General features: G+C 37.9%; 1 protein-coding gene across 11 annotated transcripts in view; it reads right to left on the reverse strand.

The window, feature by feature from the left end:
* The window catches only part of pde4dip (phosphodiesterase 4D interacting protein), a 170,594-nt gene that overhangs the window by 134,851 nt on the left and 18,251 nt on the right, over window positions 1-17,492 (reverse strand). For all 11 annotated transcript variants that reach the window (XM_055005964.1, XM_055005976.1, XM_055005960.1 and 8 more), the window contains 2 exons: window positions 12,777-12,829; window positions 7,209-7,276 (listed from right to left, as the gene is read on the reverse strand). In XM_055005964.1, the coding sequence (XP_054861939.1) occupies window positions 7,209-7,276; window positions 12,777-12,783 (75 nt within the window). In that variant the 5' untranslated portion in view covers window positions 12,784-12,829. The remainder of the gene's footprint in view (window positions 1-7,208; window positions 7,277-12,776; window positions 12,830-17,492) is intronic.

The following is a 17,492-nucleotide window of genomic DNA, read 5'->3' on the forward strand; positions in this document are numbered from 1 at the left end:
TGACAAGATACAAACAAAGCAAAACTTTGCAAATATTTGAAATGTTCTGTACTGCAATATTTGTCCAAAGCTTGAAAAGTCTGGCCTTGGTGTAACTTTTAGGCCCACATACCTGATTGGTGCTGGATGGTGATAGTTATAAAAAGCACTGTGTACAGGACTTTTTTTTTTTTTGTCAAAATTGTGACTGGCAGACAGCAAACACCTTAGGACCAATTAGCTGGGCATTAAATGCTTAAATGTAGTTTTTTTTTAAAAAATCATGTAAAGCATAATTTCTCAAATTTCATTTGGTCAGGCCTTTGTTACCCTAACTGTAACTAAAGTATGGCTTTTTTAGTGGTTTTTATCTGTTTTATTGTTGTTCTTGACACATTGGGTGTCAAGAAAGGTGCTTACAAATAGAATATATTATTATTTTTATTATTATTATTATTATTATTATTATTATTATTATTATTATTATTATTATTATTATTATTATTATTATTATTATTATAAAGAAAAGTGGACATTTCTTTAAAATTATGTAGATTTTAGCACTCTCAGGCACATGCCTGTTTTGTGATTTGATTAAAACAACAGTTTCTCCATGCTTACCTGATGTCTTGATAAATTTTGTATAATATACACTCCCCTCCAAAAATATTGAAACAGTGAAGCCAGTTCCTTTATATTTACTGTAGACTGAAAACATTTGGATTTGACATCAAACGCTAAATATGAGACAAGAGATCAACATTTCAGCTTTTACTTCCAGGTGTTTACATCTGTATCTCATACACAACTTAGAAGATAGCATTAATTGTAACGGAACACCAAATTTTTAGGTGAGCAGAAATATTGGAACAGATAACAGGCTTAAAATAGATTAAATGAATAAGACTTAATATTTAGTTGCAAATCCTTTGCTTGCAATAACTGCATCAAGCCTGTGACTCAGGAACAAAATAAATACCGTCTTGTCAGATATAAAACACATATTCTGTCTTACCACTGGGAGTATGGTGAGAACAAATTACTGTACATTTTGGCTTATCAGTTATCATTCATGGCCGATGCTGTCATCAAGTCAGTATGTCTTCTCTGACTTCTCTGTAGAGAACTAATTTATTGCGCATGCCTGGGATCAGTTTACATTTTAAGTTGAGCTTGGACTACAAGTGCACCACTCAGTCCCTTAGTTTTTCCAGACGGTGGTGCGGAAGCAGTACACTGAAGGATATCTGGAGTCATAGTCCCTAGACAAATCCTCTGAGGCTTCACAGATGCTACAAGATACTGATGACAACTTAAGGTGGATTTTTTATGTAAGTAAACCTGACTGCACTGAAAATCCATCATTTCATCAGTGATTCATCTGTGAAATATGATCTTTAAAACTTTTTAAAGAAACTTAGGTTTATGACTGGATTACTAACTGGCCCCTGATAAGCCACCGTGACCATCTGACGGTTGGTTTTTTTATTTACATGTGACTCCTAGATACAACAGGGCTTGAAAATTAGCCAATAATCACATTCCAATAAACAACTGGGGCTTTTAGGGCTTTCAGGGATACAGAGCAGTGGCCAACTTTGCTTTGCTAAGCCTCCAGCCTTGTTTGGGTGACTATCAATTAACAGTTTGAAGTCTTTTTTCCAGTCTATCCATCGAAAAAGTAACTGGCAATATAGGCAGATATATGGTACACAGGCTCATGAATGTCAACAAAATCAACCACATTTGCTGACAGAATATGTCAGAATGTATACTGTGTACTGTAATGTATACTATAAAGCAAATTAATACCAAAATAATGTTTATTCATTTCTTATTTGATCACACAGTTATATCTCTGACTTGCTATGCAGTCATTATGAATGCAAAATGGTACCAAAATGGCAACAATGCAAAAGTACTGTTATGTTATAATTTTAATGAGACACTGAAATTTCAGCATTTTCGAGGATGTGAAGTGAAATGGAAGGCTCAAATAAAGGAATGAAAATTCCTTGAAAAATCATATCTCATACTATACATATAATTGATTTTGTCCAGATTGTACTGCAGGTTATTGCTGGTGTCCCTTTTTGGATAAATGACAAAAGAGGCATATACCAATGCTCATGCTAAAGATTTTAAAGTAAATTTTAAAGAGCAATTGTCATGCCCTTGCTAAAACAATGTAAATCCACTGAGAACATTTTTACTCAGTGTTTATGTAGGAAAAGATGGTTTGAGCGCAAGTAGATCTGCTGGTTAGCTGAGCTGAAAGCTGAGCTGCTGTGTATTGATCTTCAGCCTGTCTGAGTGCTGCTGTGTTGAAAACTGACTCCTCTAATGTCAGCACATCCATTAAAGCTCATCAGCTCACCTACCGGGTACACTGCACACCATACACTCCCCATCTTAGTGCTGTGATCATACCAAAATGACCATGCACTTAGGGTAATGAACATTTACTTTATTTATTCTCAACTTGTTACATAATATTGTAATTAGATAAGTTTCAAATGTTTTTAAAGAAATAGGATTGTTTCCTTATGTATGTTGGTCAAATGTTTTATTCTCATAAAAATGAAAATACTGTCCCAATAATTAGACAAATGCCAAATATCGGCCTCAATAATCTACCAGGGCAATAATCCATCAATCCCTATTGTAAACCCCACTATAACCACTTTGCAACACACTTGCACCTACTTTGAAAGGTCTATTTCTCATATACAACGCTCCAGACTAACTAATTCACTGGACGTGCTGGTGCGACTAAACGTCCAGGTGGTTTAGTGAAAGACTAATGGCTCTGGCAACTCCTTAGCAACTGACAACCACTTGGGGAACGTTTTAAGAACTATTACTAGTACCTAGACAGTTATTAAGGTGTCAGCCACACATTAGCTATCTAATTGAAACTGTTAACTTTGAATTAGTGTGTTTGGTCTTTGATAGCAATATAATAAACATAACTGTCATCCATCCATTATTATCTATACACAACTTTATCCCAGCTGGCCTGCCCTGGAGCCCAGGCTATGGCCAGTCCATCACAGAGAGACAGACAACCATGCACACTCACACTGTCAATTTAGGATCACTTAATGAAACCCTGTAACACTCCACAGTGAAAATACCATTTAATAACATTTCCCTTCATTTTAACTGTACATCACTGAGCTTTTTGTCAGCACAGTGCTGTAATGTTGTAGTGATGGTAAGCACCATGCTCATTTTCTGCTATTACTGAATGGGCTGTACATTTGTTTGCTTTCTTTGTGTTTTATGCACTGTCACTACTTCTGCATTTTATGACATACCATATAGAGCTGAAGTTGGCAGGCACAAAAATCAGTGAATCATACCCACACACACACATAGTAATCTGACCTGAAGCCTGGTCAAGATGAATGACTCTGGAGCTAAAGTGAATCAAAAGAAATATGCTATTTTATTCACATGCAGTTCTGCTCTCAGCTGCAACATTGATATAATTTGGATATTCTGCCTTTGTTTTGGTCTCTGTACAGTGCAAATACAGTCCTTTTCTACCACTCTATCTCTGACAGACCTTTCACAGCATATGGGTGTTTTTACAACTGAACATTGAGGCCAAGAAAAAAAATAACAGATTACCAGCCTTAATTTGTCCTGAGGTTTTAATGGCCAAGATTATACATAATCCTCCCCCTTCTATCATTGTAAGAGTGTACACGGTCTGTTTGAATTTACATTTATAGGTAGCCATGTGCTTTCAATTTATCCTGTGTACTAATGAAGGCCATTTGAGAAAGGGGCCTTTTGGTTGGGTGATTTTCCTTTTTTCTTTTTGAAAACCTCAGGACTGGATGTTTGACAGGTGCAAATACTGCTTTGGCAGGTTTACATTTCTTCCAACCAGCTAGCAGGAGGATTGATTGTTTAAACTGACACAAATGTGGAGAGAGGACAAACTGTACAGAGACACAGTCAGCCATAGCCTGGGTTCACTAATCAAGACTGCTCTATTAACATGAGAGGACCAGCCACACTATCACTGTCAGAGACTGTAATGTAAAACTTCAGAGGTAAAGAAAGGTCAACCACTTTAATGTGTTCCATCAGAATGTGGATATTTTTCAAGCGAGACCCTGACTGTTATGTCTCTGCTCAACATTGAAAATCAGTTGTTTCCAGTTGTTATACTTTGAGAGTCTGAACTGTAAATACTCCAGCCTGCCGATGGAAATCAAAAAAATCGTATTCTTGCCTGAGAAAGTCTTACACAGTAAAGATATTTTTGCAGTTTTTTGTCACATTTCTCAGTTTCTCAATAGAAACTGAATAGATGGATACAAGTAGTAATGTCACAGCCCTGATGAGAGAAGATGAGGTGCAGCTGCAGGACCTGCGCAGCTGCAGCTAATCTCTCATCCTCCCCTGCTATAAAGACTGGCGCTGTGTGCAGTGCAGCGCCGGATCATTGTCTGTCGTTCCTGTGATATATATATATATATATATATATATATATATATATATATATACACATATATGTACACTGCCAAGGAGGCGGAACCTTGGTAGAGTCATGTGATGATACACACACACACACACACACACACACACACACACACACACACACACACACACACACACACATATATACATACATACATATATACATGCATACATACATACATAAGGGCTGGGACTTTAACGCGTTAATTTCGATTAATTAATTATGGCGAAAAATGCGTTAAAAATAATAACGCAATTAATTGCACCCTCCTCAGTTCCCTCATTTCTGGCACACCGGTGATGAACACTCCAGCCCAGTATGTGGTGGTAATGAACCTTGAATGAAGTCTTTTTGTAGCCATGAAGAAGAAGCACAGGAAGCACTAAGTGAAGTCAGGCACTGGTGAACAGTGAAGGAACATGAGATTGAGCTTGTTGGGCAGAAAGTTTCCTTTTAAAAGTCTTCCTGATGGCAGCTTGGATAAAAGCCTGGTTGTGTGCAAATTGTACAACAAAGAGTTTTCTGATCACTGCGTCACTTCAAGCCGACAGTATCACCTCAATGTAAAACATGTTGCTGTTAGCACCAGAGCTAACGTTAGCTACGACTCATGCTAACGGCTAACGGTGTAGCCATCCAATAATAGACCACTTTTGTAGACAGTGCTTGAGTTTACAGAAAGTCTTAAAATGTTGAATAAAACTGCTATAATTGCACTTAGATTTGCAGTGATCTGTGAATGTAGCAGACAGTTGAAAAATGCAGCTAAATAGAAATGAAACATTTTTGTGGTTTAAGTTTTTACTCCGTCGAGGCTCTGCCTCCTTGGAAGAGGAATAACCTAAACAAGAAAAATATCTATTTTAATAACTGAATTATAAACTTTTGTTTTTAAAAAATTACATAAATAAAAATTGATATTCCTATAAAAAGAACCATCAAAATTACACCATTTATCAGACCCAGAAAAGATGAAAACAGAATGAATCTCTGGATTTTCAACTTTCTGAAACTACTTATGCTGATTTTATGTGCCATACAGTGGAAAAAACAACTAAATTCAGGCTTTAAGTCATCAAAATCACTTTTTTCTGTATGTCCCATTTTTCTTTTTTTAAATAAATTTTAAATTATAAACACATATGTCTATTTATTGATTCAACTGTCAACCACAATTTTATTTGAATTGGAAAACTTTACTTATTGTGTCAAATATTGCTATTTGACAAAACTGCAATTAAATGTGATTAATTAATTACCACACCTGTAATTAATTAGAATGATGTTTTTAAATCGCGTCCACCAATAATATATATATATATATATATATATATATATATATATAAAAAATAAAATGTTTTTTAAAAAAATGAAAAACATTTTATTATTCAGTGGCAACAGGATTCCCCAACAATAATGTACAGTACTTTTGTAATTGTACAGTGATGTTGGTGCAGGATGTGATAAGAGCTGACATAGAGTTTGTTTGAAACCAATATACTCACGTAAAGTTTCAGCATGCAATGGGACCTAAAACACTGATTAGACATAATATGGATCCAGCCAAACTCAGGTTGCATTGATCTTGGCTACTTTGAACAGAGTGGATTCATGAAACTTTGATACAAGTTTGCTGAAAAAAGCCTCAGTGGTCTGCATATGCAGACTTTTGAAAATGTATTTACAGTCTAAACAGTTTCACTGCTGGAACGCTAATGTTTCTTGTTATTATATTATTGTCATAAGGATAGGGTTAGCACTGTCGCCTTGCAGCTAGAAGAACCCCGGTTCATGTCCCGGCCTTCCTGGGATTTTTCTGCATGGAGTTTGCATGTTCTCCTTGTGCATGCATGGGTTTCCTCCAGGTACTCCAGCTTCCTCCCACAGTCCAAAAACATGAGGTTAATCAGTGATTCTAAATCGTCTGTAGGTGTGAATGTAAGTGTGATTGTTTGTCTCTATTTGTAGCCCTGTGACAGACTGGTGATCTGTACAGGGTCTCCCCTGCCTTCACCCTAAGTCAGCTGGGATAGACTCCAGCCCCCTCGCAACCTGAATGAGGAGTAAGCAGTGTGTGGATAATGGATGGATATTATTGTCATTTTTCTTCTTTTAATTTTTCTCAGCTAAAAATGTTTGTATAGTGAAAGACCTGGATACCAAAAGTGAGAAGTGGGTTTCAACCAATGCAATCATGATGTGATGCATATCATTTCAATGGAAGTTTAAATTAAGTTTAAATTGAAATATTAATTAGCAATGTGCACTGTGCAACTGTATTATACAGGACATCAGCAAAGGATTTCATATTGGCAAACAAAATGTTTTTATTCCAGATCTGGATAAGGACCAGGGCAAAGAAAACAAACAAAAAAGTGAAAAAGTTGCATCCTTAATATTAATGTAATAATAAGGAAACAGTATCACAGTGTGTGACAGGGACTGTGAGGAGCCAGAAGGAAAGAAGAGAATTCTCTGAATCATTCAGAATCTCAGTTGCGACATCATTACCACAAACACACCTAAATCGTCATTAACAGTGAGCAGAGGTAAGCCTATGACACAGAAGATATTAGCACGAGAAGATCGGTTTTTGCTGTTGCCTTATTTTGCCAGCTCTTCTTCCCATCGCAGTTGTAGCATCACACACTCACCAAATAGCATGCATGATCTGACCCCAGTCAGGGTAATAAAATGACAACACAGCTTGTATTAGAACACACACTCTTACCTGTTCAAACTCTCTGAGGCTGTGCATCTGTACCGGCGGGCCTTTGTCTGTTTCATCACATGAAAAATCTGCACAAACAGAAACATGGAGGCGAATTGATCAAATAAAATATTAGGCTATCATTCTAAACATACCCTGTCTTACCTGTAACTTGGGGCTTCCTATCTGGTTCTTGTTTGCATTTCCACTGTTCATTTCAAATGCTTTTGATATAGTATACATGCCATTGAAAAGACTCCAACATTGGTACATGCTGATTGTAAATGTGGGACAGAACAATGGAAGAACCTGCACTGATGTTGTTCATGAGTTTCTTTGAGCCAGTCCTGCGTCCTAAAATTGTTTCTTAACATGGAAATTGCTTTCCCAGTGGCCGAATTCCATTCAGATCTAACTTTTGTTACATGAATTTTGAAACTGAGTCCACATGGGGTGGGTAGGATGGATGGTGGGCAGATAAAGCCCTTAACTTTACACTAAAGACTAGGCTTTGCATCCAGGCTTCTGCCTTGGATTTAGATAACAAAAGCACTTTGGTTAGGGAAAGGTTCTGGCTTTAAATAAATGTTTGATTTTGTCTTGAACCAGCCCATGCTCTTTCCCTTATTTTATCTAAGAGCTGCCATGGACTAAATGTGGCAAATAAGATGAATATTACTGTAATCTCTCTAAAAGTGCACATTTTATTTCAGGTAAAAATATTGAAGTAGAACATTAACTGATACGCTTTATATACACATAATTGCAACTTTTCACATTAAATAATATTTCTTCATTAGAAAAGACAGTGAGGTTGCAATTCTGTTTTCTTTAAAACTTATTTGCTGGAAGAATTTAGTTGCATTGAAATGTAATTCTTAGGAGACAAGACAGATGTTTGTACATTAATCCATTAGCTATATCCACTCAAGCTTTTAGAGAGTCACAGCTTTGTGCATATCGAGGATTGAGGCTCGAGAAGGCTGCTGGAGGGGCTGTGAGTGAGGATGCACAGCTGTATCCTCACTGTGTCCTCTATGGTTTTACTGAACAGACTGAAGAATCTTATTGGAAAGGTGCTTGTTGTGGAAGGAGCCGTTTCCTAATGACAGATCGAGCACATTCAATGTAGATTTTTTTTTTCTAAATATGATACAATTGTTTATATCTTTGAAGCACTGTATTGAGAGTGGATTAGGGTTACTCATGCTCATTTTCTTCTTTTTCGCACATAAAATAAAACAATGTACAGGTGATCGACTGTGTCACACTTCATATTTACATGACGTGGCTTTAAACTGATGCTGTAAGGTGAAGAGGTCTCATTTTGTTAAAAACCTGCTGCCTTGACTGTTCTCTCCTTGCATCAACTCCTCACCTCTCCTGCTTACATCTCTGGTGGGAGGGATTACTATGAGATTAATGGTCAGAGTCAGTATATTGTGTAGTTAATGCAGCCAACGATACCATTAGCATTAACTGTGTCCCTCAAAGCTCTGTGGAAATTGTGAAGAGAGTTGACATTTCTTTCCTACCATTTGCACATGTGTACTGCATTTTAATACAGTTACTAAACCTCATTTAGACATGTTTCTACTTCTACTGTAAGACAACAGAATGACTATTAAATAGTGACTGAAATGCAGCCTCTTAATACTACATGTTAATCAGCAGTTATTTCATACTTATTTCCAAGCTGCTCCAAGCTCTGCTTTAATGAAATATTGATTTCGTAGCCAAGCCATTGTCCGACAAACTCGACATACAAAAAAACAGCAGTGCTTCGAATTCAGTAGTATGGTCATGTAAAACGATTGCTCGGAGAGAAAGTTAAAACCAAGAGAAGGTCCCTCTTTCAGGTACCAGCTGCTGAACCATCAGCCGTTTCTCTATGTCAGTCACAGAAGCATGTGACGAATGTTCTCTCCGACATGTGTAGATAGTAGCATATCAATGGTTTGCAGCTGGTAAGCTGAAAATGTGAGTCTTTCATTAATTTGCTGAAAAGGGGACAATACAGAGTACATATACAATAGGGTCTAACAACAAGGACTCAAGACTTGCATTGTCTGAACAGTGTAGAAAGTAGTTACAAGAACTGAAGCAGAAACACTGGAGCTCCTACTGTTGGGGGGGCGGGGGGGGGGGGGGGGTTGGAGAACTCAGGCGCAGGCACAGATAAGTCAGACAGGTGGCAACGGAAACAGGTCTTTATTTTAACAATAACTAAACCAGTACAAAAAGGGGAAAACAAACCAGGAGATAAACTAAACCAAATCTAAGACAAGAATGAAGTACATTACAAAAACTACAAAAAACCCACTGCTAAACTACAAAAACCAAACCAGGATAAACTAAACTATGCAACAAACGAAGTACTTACAAAACCAGTGTGGGACAGGACTAATGGGGCAAGGTAGGCAGACACGGGGAATCTGGAAGTTGGCGGGGAAACAGGACAGGCAGACAGAGAGCTGAAGACAGAGGGGACCGGCAGTTATCCACGAATGGGGGTGACAAGAGTCTAGGTGAGGCTATGGCAGGCTGGAGACTAGAAACAGGGCAGGTGGAAGTCCTGAGAAGAACAGAGTTCAGGTGGGGAAAATCCAGGGGGAAAAACTGAGCCAAAGAGTGGGGAAGCAGAGTCCAAAAGAGAGCAGTGAGTCCATGACAGGGAGTGAGTCTTTATGATCCAGCAGGGAGTGAATGAAAGGACAGAGCTTAAGTAGGTGGAGGTGAGGTGGAGAACAGGTGAATGGAGTGAACTGATTACTGCAGCTGAAACTCATGGTTATCAGCAGGTAGCAGAATGCAGGCAGGTGAAACAGGGAGAGCAGGAGGGTGAGTGACAGGGAGAGAGAGAGACATGAGGGAGAGGTGACAGACAGAGGGAGCCAAAGAGACAGGTCATAACAAAAACAAATCAGGACCCAAGGGAGAAAGGAGGAAAAAGAGGAAGAAGGGGAAAGAAGGGCAGGGGCTGGAGCAGGATCATAACACCTACAGAGTAAATGGACTTCACATTTCCAACATTATCAGGAAAACGATATCTAAGCCTGACCTCCGGCCTCTGTTTATGTAAAAGCATAATATAAGAGACTAAATAGTTTCAAATCAGTGGATTTAGAGACATATCCTGTTGATAGTTAAGTATTATTTCAGTTACAACATGTTTCAAAATCTATTTTCTGTGTTGCTTGACATTTACGATCCCTCTCCTGTCACTGATTTTATCTCCCACAAATTCAGAAACAATTTTCATGAAAATAAACTCTTTCCATCTAAATATGGAATAGATGTAATGATACATGCATGCTTCCTTCACAATGTGCAACTCTATGAAGTCCCTGCCTGTCTCTCCAGCCACTCCTTACCATTGGGCTGCAGCTTGAGCACACTAGCTCACCAACGACTCTGCTCATGCCATAAAACTACTCTATGCTACACAATGGCAAGTTGAAATATTGTACTAATTCAGCCATACATATTTGAACCAGAAAGTCATCTGAAGATGAATGATGATACAGAAATCATCACCCCACAAGTTGACAGAATCAGGTCTGTTACCTATGAAACTGTATGTAAAGTCTGAATCTGTGTTTTTGAGACTGTCAACAGTATACTGTACCTTTAACTAAGAAATGATGAGCCATGGTAATAAACTGCTTATTTCAGTCGTTCCAGCTCCAAATAAGGTAATAAAACAACCACACATTTCTTGACCATATCACATAATCATCAGCTGGTGAAAGATCCTTATGTGCCTAAGAATTGCAGATATGGAAGTTTCTATTATTTCGAAACCTTTGGGATTTCATTTCCTTACTAGCTTATTATTTGAGCTTGATCGTTTGCTCGCAATGTCTGAAAGACTAGGTGTATTTTTAGAAAAGCTGAAACACAAAACAGGTTTGTCTTTGTAAACAGTGTTTAACATTTCCAAAATGTCGCTTAAATGAAATCTTATAATACTTACTGCTTACAGTCAAAGTGTATATAATATATATATATATATATGTATATATATATATGTATATGTATATATATATATATATATATATATATATATATATATATATATATATATATATATATATATATATATATATATATACACATATACGTATATATATATATATATATATATATATATATATATATATACACATATATGGGCTGTGTGTTCATATACACACACATACACTCAGAACTAACACAGTAGACTGTAGCCCAGCTGAAAGGCTTCCAGAAGCCTTAAGACATCTCAAGCCAAAAATGCCAGGAGTGTTCCCAGACAACTTCGACACTCAATGGTTGAGTTTTATTCCTTTGAAAGCAAGGCCAGTTATACTGCAGGAGAGAAGGGGTGCGGGTGGATCAGATCCCATGGGATATAATCAAGACAGCTTTGGCAGAGTTTTTATTTTTGACAGATCTTTAAAATTCCAGCACATTAAACATTATTACAAAGCAGTTCTATAACATAAAGGTCAGAGGTATTCTCAATAAACTTTTTAGATGTTAACTGATGCAGTGACTGCAGCAGGCCATATTACAAAATACAGCCCAGTGCTGATATGACTGATGCACTGCTATAAGCATGCAAATATTCATATTTAGTTTTACTGTATTTGTAAGGACCCTCACCCATGCAATATAATGCCTTCCCTTTGTCCAAATTGTTACTGAAATCCTTACTGTTTAAGCTTATATATGGAATTTTCTAACCTCGTCTTTATCAGGGTGATACCAGAAACTGTTTAGATTTCCTTTTGATAGATTTACACTAATTTATCATGTGACAAACATATACAAAAAATCAGAATGAATCACTTCTTCCAAATTCCCACATTAAATTTAAAAACATTTTTAAGAAATAAGAAACAGTAATCACTAAACAAATTCTGTCTCCTAAAAATCATTGCAAACCATCAATCAATGTTACATTTTTATCTTCAGTTTAAGAAAAAAATGTATGTTTTTTTGGCCCAAAGTACTCTTTCCACATTTCTATTATTCAACTTTTCTCAATAATCCCAAACAAATTAGATTTTTTTTCAATACACTGAAGCACATTCCGTCAACCATTAATAATATTATCACCAAAAAATATTTTAGTGAGCAATTGTAACCTTTTTTCAGCCAAATTTACTATCAAGACTGGAAACAGATTGAAACAAAGTAGTTTAAATATAAATAGGTCAACAGCTGCACCATAGGGAATGATTAGAAAACTATGGGAGCAGAAAAATAAAAGTCACCAAAAAACATTTGATCAGCATCAATTTTACTTGCAGTAAATGTAGCCAAAACTCTCAAGCATCAAAGATGTTAAAAATCTCTCAGACTTTGCAAATCCATTCTCAGACTGAAGTAGAGAGGAAGGAACACAGATGTATAAAAAGGGTGGTGGCTGTTACTAACAGTTAACATAATCATTCATAGAGCATCATTGTGGCATCAATAAATAGCTGATTTATCAACACAGAAGCTTGTATGAAAGGGTGAGAAAACTCTAATGAGGCTTATATTATAGAGGCATGGACACAAATTGTTTAAACATTTCATGATATTTGAAGAGGCGCTTACCCATCATAGGTCCAATGGTCTTCAGCCTGACCTCTTTATCTGCACCGCAATGCCTGGAAAAGAGACAGCTGTCAGGCAAATTCCTTCAGATAATGGACTGTTCCGTGTGCCTTCCTGAGCAGCCACAAGCTAATTGTTATCTTTACATTAAACCCCACTCTCTACCTATGCCCTGTCTACATGATACATCATTGAAAATGTGGTAAACTCTCCACAGCACAGAGGGTCAAAAAGTGCCTTCTCATTGATTTGTCAGAGACAGCAGGCACACTCACACACTGGTGGTGGAAACTGAGTCAGCGCATGCTTCAAGTCACCCAGTCATCACTCACCACGGAGAGACAATACAAAGATAGACAGCAAAGAATCCATGAAATCCTTCCACCAACTGCTCAAGAAACTCTCAGGGGCTTCCTGCCTATTTATAATTTATACAGTCATATATACTGTATTAAACAAAGATTGCTTGTTCACCGATTAAGAGACTTATAAAAGACTTCATTAGTTGATGAAGTGGGGACATTTGTGTTTTCTTACCTCAAACAACAGAGAAAAACAAGCGTTTTAGTCTCTGCAGTTCACTTCTAAAAACTGGCATGAAGTTGGTAAATAAGGAAGGTTTTAAAGCGAAGGTTAGATTTTCCTCCTTACTAGCACATCTTCTAAAGCTTTATGAATAATTAGTAAGAGAGATTAAGTTAGAGTCGATCATGTCAGGCTATTAAGACCTCACTTAGTAACTAAAGGGAAAATAAGGTTGACAAGGTAGCTTCACAACAGGGTGAGAATGGAATAAGTTCAGACAGGAATCAAAAGCTTTCAGATAAAACAGCGTATTGTTTTGTTTTTTTTTTTTATTTAATGACATCTTGGCCATTTAAGTGTGTGTGCCAGTCAGAACTACAATGACTTCCATGCTGGCCTAAAGAAAATGACACTTTAGGGGCGGGAGTGATCGCGAGATGCTGTGAGATCGCGAGATTCAGTGAGAGTGACGAAATTCAACATGGCGGCTCCCAGCTGCTAGATGAGAAGTAAACAAATCGCCGTTATCTCGACGTATTTGTATTAAAAATAAATAAATAAATAAAACAACAACCTAACTAAATAGCCTGCTCAAGATCGGAAACGGTAGTGCTCACAGTGGAGGACCTTGAGAACTTTATTGACGACTACTTCGTCCGGTGCACGATGGAAGACGCCAACCCGAGCAAGAGGAAGAAGGCAGACTCCTCGACGGACACACAAGACTTGGAGGTCACGGATATCCAGGTAAGTGTTCTCGAGTCAATTAATAAGAAGCTCGATATCCTTAGCTTGCTTCACCAGGAGATAAAAGACCTGAAAGCAAGCCTGGAGTTCACCCACCAGCAGATAGAGGATCTGCAGAGGGACAACACCGAACTCCGGTCCACGCTGACAGCGGTCACTTCAGAGGTGGATACACTTAAAAAAGAAAACAAAACCCTGAGGGAGACCGTCCTGGACATCCAGTCGAGGAGCATGCGGGACAACCTGATCTTTTCTGGTATCCCTGAGTCCACACCGGATAACCCAGAGACCCTTGTTAAAAACTTCATGGTGTCGGCGCTTAAAATCCCTGCGGAAACGGTGAAAAACATCACTTTCCACCGCGTCCACCGGCTCGGACCCCGAGGAGGAAACCGACACCGTCCCATCATTGCAAAGTTCGAGCACTTCCAGCAGAAAGTGCTCGTAAGAAGCAAAGGACGGGAATGAACGACCAGTTTCCCAGGGAAATCAACGAGAGGCGCAAAGTATTATACCCCATCATGAAAGAACACAGACAGAAAGGTAAACGGACTGCACTGGTTGTGGACAAACTATACATAGATGGGCAGCTATTTCGGGAACCCTCCATTCCCCCCTGGCTCTTCTAAAAAAAAAAAAAAAATGGCTTAAACGTTTAATATATCACTTAGTCATTTATGTTAGAAAATGTTATTTAGAAAAAAAAAAAAAAAAAAAAAAAACTCACAGGTGTAAATGTCTCACTCTCCTAACCTACACTCCCCACTGGAGAACCCCCTCCTCCTTCTACTTTTCTCTCTCTCCCTCTCTATATGTCTCCCTTTAGCTCTCTCCCCCTCTCACACACTCACCCCCCACACTCTCACTCACACCCTATGTACCCCCATGTTTATTGTGCTTGTATGTTTTATAATGTGTTTGTTGATAGTTTTTCAGGCAATGATGTGCTATTATATAATGTATATATAGATCCTGACCTGCTGTATACATCTCTCTCCAACACTCACAGCTCACAGACAGCAACAGACAGCTCACAAGGACACACACAGATGTTATATTACATTACTACATACTCAGTGACAGAACATCTTCTCTCTGTATGTTCAAGTTTAATATCGTAGCCTGGAATGTTCATGGCATACGCTCACAAACAAAAAGAGTTAAAATCATGGACTATGTCTCTAAATTAAAAGCAGATATTTTGCTCCTTCAAGAAACACATTTACTACAGTCGGAAGAAAAATGTTTATCAGACTCGAATTATAGTATCATCTTTTCATCTTGTTATAACAGCAGACAAAGAGGGGTCTCCATTCTAGTCCATAAGAGAATTCCATTCACTTTAAACAGTACAGTAACGGACTCAGAGGGCAGATATATCATTATCCAGGCAACAATCTTTAATAAATTATATTCTATTGTAAACCTCTATGCTCCGAATAATGAAGATCCAGCCTTCTTTCACACTGTTTTCTCTCACTTAGCAGACTTATCTGCTAACTCAATAACTATTATCGGTGGTGACTTCAACATAGTTTTAAACCCTTCACTAGATCGATCTAATAGTCCAATACACGTTAAACAGTCACAATCAGTTAAAGTCATACATGACTATATGAAAGATTTCGGACTAGACGACTGGAGACTCAAAAACCCTACAAAGAGGGACTATACGTTTTTCTCTGCGGTACACAAAACATTTTCAAGAATTGACTTTTTCCTCTTAAATAACTCTATCGCACATAAAGTTACTGCTAAAATCCACCCAATCATTATCAGCGACCATGCACCAATATCACTCAGCCTGCAAACAGATTCCATCCCTAAACCTCCTCAGACTTGGCGCCTCAACATCTCTCTACTCAAAGATCCAGAATTTGATCGAGTAATAAGGAGTGAGTGGGCAGACTTTCTAAAAAACAATGACTCTGATGACTTACCCCCATCTTTGCTTTGGGAAACTGGAAAGGCCGTAATCAGAGGTAAAATAATATCATACTCCTCATACAAGAAAAAAAAAAGATCTACAAACAGAGAAAGAAATTGAAGAAAAAATTAAACAACTTACAGAGAATTATGCAATAAACCCAAGTGATCAATTATGGTCCGAACTACAAAATGCAAAACTAAACCTCGATAATATCCTATCCAAGAAAACAGAGTTTTTATTACAACAACTAAGATTTCGAACACAATAATAAATCAGGAAAATTTCTGGCGAACCAACTCCAGCGCAATAAAGAAAAATCCTTCATAACAGCAATTCAGGATCCCTCAGGAAAGTATACTCAGTCACCTCAGGAAATAACCAGACCTTCTATAATTATTACCAGAGTTTATACTCAGCAGCAGTTAACCCAAACATAGAAGATAATCATAATTTTCTCAACAATTTAAACATGCCCAAACTAACGTCAAATTACAGAGACATATTAGATGCTCCATTGACTATGAAAGAATTACAATGTGCATTAGACAGTATGCCAGCAGGCAAGGCACCTGGTCCTGATGGTTTCCCTGCTGAATTTCTTAAACATTTCTGGTCAATGTTGGCACCCCTTTTCTTCAGGACAGTGACAGAGATTAAAAATAATGGTTATATCAGTCCGCACATGAATACAGCTGCAATTAAATTATTATTGAAACCAGACAAAGATCCTACGCTTCCCTCTAGCTATCGACCTCTGTCACTAATCAACATCGACATCAAAATTGTCTCAAAAGCTCTCGCCTCTAGGCTGGAGAAAATCATCCCATCAATAATTCACAGCGATCAAACAGGATTTATAAATGGCCGACACTCCACCAACAACATCAGAAGACTTCTAAATCTAATCTCTTTGACGCAACGCCACAACAAAGAAGCTATTGTTATGTCACTGGACGCAGAAAAAGCCTTTGACAAAGTTAATTGGTCCTTTCTCTTTGCTGTGCTCCACAAATTTGGCTTCGGAGAATCATTTATCCAGTGGGTATCGGCTCTGTACAACTCACCCAAGGCTACAGTCACCACTAATGGGATCACTTCACAAAGCTTCAGTCTGCAAAGGGGAACGAGACAGGGATGCCCACTCTCTCCCTTATTGTTTGCGATCTTTATCGAACCATTAGCAACAGCTGTACGTCAGAACACCGATATCAAAGGTATCTGTGCTCTGGAGTCTGAACATAAAATTAACCTATACGCAGATGACATTTCACTTTATCTACAAGAACCCAAAACTTCAGTAAAGGAAGTATTTAACCTCATCACAACCTTCTCGCGTCTTTCAGACTACTCCGTCAACTGGTCAAAATCAATTATATTACCTTTAACAGAAAACTCGTGGAAGCCCGCAGCCCAAAACTCGCATTATTCTTTTCCTACTGGCAACATCAGATATCTGGGCATAAATATTTCCTCCAAACTCTCAGAATTAGTTCACCTGAACTTCACTCCACTTT

This window comes from Amphiprion ocellaris, chromosome 2 (assembly GCF_022539595.1).
Source record: "Amphiprion ocellaris isolate individual 3 ecotype Okinawa chromosome 2, ASM2253959v1, whole genome shotgun sequence".
Taxonomy (NCBI): Eukaryota; Metazoa; Chordata; class Actinopteri; family Pomacentridae; genus Amphiprion; species Amphiprion ocellaris.